Source organism: Semicossyphus pulcher, unplaced genomic scaffold, assembly GCF_022749685.1.
Source record: "Semicossyphus pulcher isolate SPU_LCO1_2020_fin unplaced genomic scaffold, fSemPul1.0.p SCAF_4, whole genome shotgun sequence".
NCBI lineage: Eukaryota > Metazoa > Chordata > Actinopteri > Labriformes > Labridae > Semicossyphus > Semicossyphus pulcher.
This window is the reverse complement of record NW_027211715.1, coordinates 31,345,710-31,351,028: the sequence shown is the minus strand read 5'-3', so window position 1 is coordinate 31,351,028 and position 5,319 is coordinate 31,345,710. Positions and strand designations below refer to the sequence as shown.

General features: G+C 40.1%; 1 protein-coding gene across 1 annotated transcript; it reads right to left on the bottom strand.

Moving 5' to 3' along the window:
- LOC138607284 (regulator of G-protein signaling 21) lies at window positions 1–3,621 on the bottom strand. The gene is made up of 5 exons (XM_069679863.1): window positions 3,502–3,621; window positions 3,268–3,363; window positions 3,125–3,180; window positions 2,755–2,921; window positions 1–1,266 (listed from the first exon to the last, which is right to left on the bottom strand). The coding sequence occupies exons 1-5, from the start codon at window positions 3,576–3,578 to the stop codon at window positions 1,081–1,083; spliced, it is 582 nt and encodes a 193-aa protein (XP_069535964.1). The 5' UTR covers window positions 3,579–3,621; the 3' UTR covers window positions 1–1,080.
- Window positions 3,622–5,319: the final 1,698 nt, after the last annotated feature.

The following is a 5,319-nucleotide window of genomic DNA, read 5'->3' as shown; positions in this document are numbered from 1 at the left end:
TCATCATTTTGAAAAACAGAATTTATTGCCATTTGTGAAAAGTTGCTCCTTTCGTTCTACATGCCAGAACATATTTATTCATCATTCTTTATCATCTTTCTTCCAGTAAACTCCGCCTTAACTTACAAAGACTTTCAGGTAGCACATACTGTGTTTCAAACAACTCCAAACAACTGCACCAACTGCACCAACTGCACTCGTCCATAGCATCTCAGTTCCTTCTCTTCTACGTACTAATACCTTTTTCTCACTTGCATGACTTTTCTCTTATCTTGTGTGACTTGCTTTATTATTCCCCACAACATTTCATAGATACACCATCTCTCACCTCTCTTAGAGTGTGAAATAACTTTTCATTTCAGCCAGATAGAAAAAAAAGCAAAAGAGGGGATTGGAAAAGCACCATTTTATACCATAGAATGTATATTAGAAGTGGACACAGCCTTGGGGCCTGACAAGGTTGTTTTTTAAGTGGCCAGCAGGGGGCGACTCCACTGGTTACAAAAATAAGCCAGATTCTATGAATTCTATGAGAAAATGACCCTATTTTTGAATGATTTATTACCCCAGTAAACATTCTTCTTTTGAGTTTATCTCTCAATTGCTGTATTCAAGTCTTCCTTAATACAGTGTGATGTTCAATTCAATGTAAAAATAGACAATAACCATGCATGGCTACCTTTGATTGACGGCGTACCAAGGAACCCAGAAAAATGCCTTGGTCAGCATATGGTTGTACCTAATTACACTCTGGAGTTGGCTGAGTACATTTTCCGTTTTTTGCTAGCCAAAATTAGCATCCCAATCAATATCAGTTACTGTGAACAACTCCACCTTAGTTTCCAAGCTAGCGCTAGTTATATTAGCAATTTCCTAACCCTTTGCTTCTCACCAGCTGCACTCTTTTGTCCAAATAAGGCCCCTTCAGGCTCCAAAAAACAAGATGGTAATGGCCAAAATGGCAAACTTGGGGTTTCAAAAGGGTAGTCCACAAACCAATGGGTGATGTCAATATGGCAATGTCCACTTCTTATATACAGTCTAAGGCTGATACAGTGTTTGGATGGCCTTGTTTCTCAGTTAAATGTACCAAAGAGTCCTTGATTTGTGCTTCAGACTCGTGTAGGCATCTGAGTGCAAGAATCTGGGGCAAGAGTCTCTTTCCATCAGCAGATACACATGTCTCTGGGCCTCATCGAAGCATGAAAGGCTCGGCTTCTCCAAAGACTGCTTGATCTTCTCTCTAATATGGTGGTCGACGTTGATCTAGAGAGGAAACCAAAAGAAAACATGTCAAATTCAGTAACACTTGCAGCAAATACAATATTTGAATAATCGCAATGTTTGCTTGGTTATTTTTGTGCCAAAAAATAAGATGCTTGAAAGTGCGGCTACTCTCAGAGATTAATGAATGTAACTAGAAGTAATGACCCTCATACATTCATGGCTGTGAGGAGCGGATTCTAACATCTGATAACTCTTTTTAAAGCTAATCCTTTTCTTAAATTGTAAAAAGACCGTTCACACACTATCTCAAAGGAGAGGCTTCCTGTGTGTTTGCAAGCAGAGTATCTCACTATAGCTGTGCGATCCACAGGCTGCAGCCTGCGAAGGAGGCGGCCCCTGGAGGATGCTCCATTCACACCCTGCGTAGACCGCTAAAGCCGAACTGAAATGAGACGGTCTGGTCTACGGAGCATTTCCTGTTTGCGTCACCAGCTGTTCCCGCCGCTAACCCTAGCGTCACCAAACACCGCTAGCGAGCTAGCTAGCATAAGTAACGTCGTAGCTTAACTTCTTATTTTAAGGATAATTTGTTTTAAGGGCCCTTTCGTTTTTGTAAACATGTGCAACAAGGCTACTCGATTGAGTTTAAACTTTTACATCTTAAAGTTTATTCTTTCGGCCGCGTAAGAGTCCGCCATCTCATATGTTGGGCAGCAAAGGATGCACCTGATGGATCTTTCGTGGCCCGGTAGGAGGAGGATGCATTTGTCGGCTGAATCTGAAGGAGCCTTTAAATTGGGACTGCGTTTGACGCGCCGCTGTGACACAAATATGGCTTTCAAAGGCTGCAGCCCCTGGATTGGGACACAGCTTACATCTTTGATGTTCCCTTTAAATGGCAATAAAATACTTTTGACCAGTTCTTTGTTGGTCAGTTACTTTCTGCTTGCTCAATATTGCTCGGTATTGCAATACTTCATTCTAAGAACCAACAGGACTATGGGCTCAGAGATTAGCGCAAACACATTTGGTTGCTAGACAACGTGGGCTCCAGGCGTGAAAATGACAACTGTGTCAGTCGGAAACTAGCATAACAGTTGAGCATAACACTGTGCTTCTGCTGTAATATGGCCCATACAGTTGATTTCCGTTAGCCAGTTCCTCTTTGGATCAAGCTCTGAGTTCAGAAAATACATTTGAACTAGGTTACATTAATGTGGTCATTATTCTGGGTAGATGAGTTGATGCTGTTGAACCACACCCCACAGGATGTATTTCCACCCAAGGCAGTGGAAGTTGAGACATGTGGTTTTTAAGTTTCTTCATCCATGTGAGACTTTTACTCAATCTTCTTGCAAATATGAGGCGCTTTTAAATCTCATGCTCTTGCAACATCAGTTTTCCCTGTTTTGTAATACCAATTAGGGGGAAATAGTGTATATATAGGTTAACATTTATCACACTATAGTATGCTGCAATGTACAAAACAGGAATTAAGAGTTTATTGTAATTGTCCGACAGACTGACCTCTCTGCAGGCCGTAGGCTCGATGAACTCCTGGTAGATCTTCTCGGCTTTCCAGTGAAGATCGTCTGGTGACGTGGTCGACCTAAAGTCTTCACACGTGAGCCAGAACTCGATGTTTTCTTCGCTGAACTCCGACTGCAGGAAGGACCGGAATGCTGCTAAACATTCTGTGGAGAGGGAAGGGTCTAATTTTAGTATTAATTCATTGATTTAATGTCATTAGGAAGACCAATAGGATAAGTTATTTATAAAATCAGAAAAAAACACATATTAAATATGATTTCCAAAAGATGAAAAGAAGATAACTTCACATTTTGCATTAAATCCTTAATTTCATAAAATCGTATCCGTGAAAACAAAAGTTTCTTACTTTTATCCTGAAGCAGTTTTTCCAGCGTTGGGTGGAGTTCATGGTCAGTCTGCCAACTGATATAACAAGAGACTTAAGTGTTTATATTCATCATAATCAAAAGCCCTAAGTATAAATATCTTTAATGGTAAAACATATTCTACCTGACTTTTGAAGGATATGTCTCATCTTTTATTTGTTGTTCCATGAGACTCTGGACGTCCTTCTTACGTCTCTTTCGACTAAGAACAATATCAATTCTGCAAAACAAACGAAGTTAGACATTGTGATGTAAAATAATGTAAAGTTTAATCCAGTGTAAAATAGTTCAATCTTGTCTACCTTACTCAAACCATTACTTATTATCATGCTCAATATCTTTTGTGTGTCTGGCTCACCTTTTGGGCCGCTTCACATTTTGCATTAAATCCTTAATTTCATAAAATCGTATCCGTGAAAACAAAAGTTTCGGCATTTTAACATCCCTGCTCCTCTAAGCAGGTATAATAGTCTGTTGTGGTTTCTTTCCCCTCAGCACTCGCCCTAATCCTGGGAGGAAAGGTGTACATCTGTGACGCGGGGGGCCTGCTGGTACAGGTTTCTAAATACCTTTTAGATAAGCAGACAGCCGGCTGCTCCTTAGACTCAGTTACTGTTGTTACTGACTCACAGCTGTAAAATTCCAGTGAGAGTTGGAGAGATGCTAAATAAAGGTGAAAACTCCCAGAGTTTGATGCCTTTAATCTCTTTGCTTGTGTTGGGTCATGATGCAGATACAAAGTGAGTGGGTACCTTCATTTTCAGGTATTAAGCACATTACATTCACTTCTGCAACAAAGTTTGCAATAAGTTAAATTTAATCAAATGAATCAACATTGTTTATAATAGAATATAGACTAATTATTTTACTGTCTATCTGAATTATCTCACCAGAAACCAACAACAGATGCAAATACACATACGTGCATCCATGCACGCACAAACATGCCGAGTCAACTGAAACACACACACACATCAAGCAAATAGAACATTGGCTTCCAGGAAAAAGGTGTGGATGTGTCAAATTCTCTGAATAAACCTGCAAAGAGTTTCACCGTCCCAAGAATCAGTCAAGACTGTTATCGATAAGTGATATTCTATATTTTGCCTCTTGTCAGGAAATCTTATGGAATCAAGACGAGTGATGTTTGCTTTTGTTGCCAAAGAGTCATTCAACTGTCCGCTGTCTCCATTGTTGTCCAAAAAACATTGCATTGAATACTGTTTTTTAAAGCCACATTGCCTCGCTGTGTTAGGTTATTATTCAGCCTTTTTTGACAATGAAAGTAACATAGAATTTGTTGACAACATCTCATCATATAAAGTAATGCAACAGATTCAGCAAGAACCAAAGAGCGAAGGGAAACACAAGCATGGAACTTAAATGCTAACCCTTATACCAATTTCCCACTGGAATTAGTGCATTGATGCAGGTTTTTCAGATTCAGGAGGACAGAAAAGAAAAGTGTGTACATGTACCGAAACGAAACAAGTAACCCAGACAGTTCTCTGGAAAAGTCCTTATCTTTAATATCATTCATGCTCACGTGCATTAATACGCTGCATGTGCGAACACTTTTTCGTTCTTATTTTTGTATGCAAAACAACATGACACAGTTCCTCTTGTCAGAGGTCCTATGACACAGATTGAAACTAGAATGGAAATTTTACCACACACAAAGCCAGAGCTTTGTATGTGTTTTTTGGTTGGGGTGATAATGTGGGTGTGTGTGGTGCTTTTCAGGACTCCCTCAGGGGTCTCTTCGTTGTGTATGGTGGTGTGTTTGTGGTTAAGAGAAAGCTGAAGTGGGCTGATTTCAAAATTTCCACACAAGAGCTGCAGGAGCTGCAGCAGTGGCACGTGTAAGGTTCGGAAGTTGAATCTTTGGGGGCTACACCCTTAATATTGCATGCTTGATTGAGCTGTACTTTCATCAGGGACGTGAGAAAATTCAGAGAATGCAAAACAGTTTGGTAAGTCAGGTTTCAAAGCATAATCATGGTCAGTCAGCCTTGTGAAAGGGAAGTGTTCTTTGACATTTGCATAATGTTAAAAAGAGTCCCGACGTTGGCGGCAGCTATAATTTATAGTGTTAAAATTAAACTGTGTCAAATGACAGCGTGAAAGGGGAAGATTGTGGTGACTGACCACTGAGTCTGCAGCTCCACTTTATTCT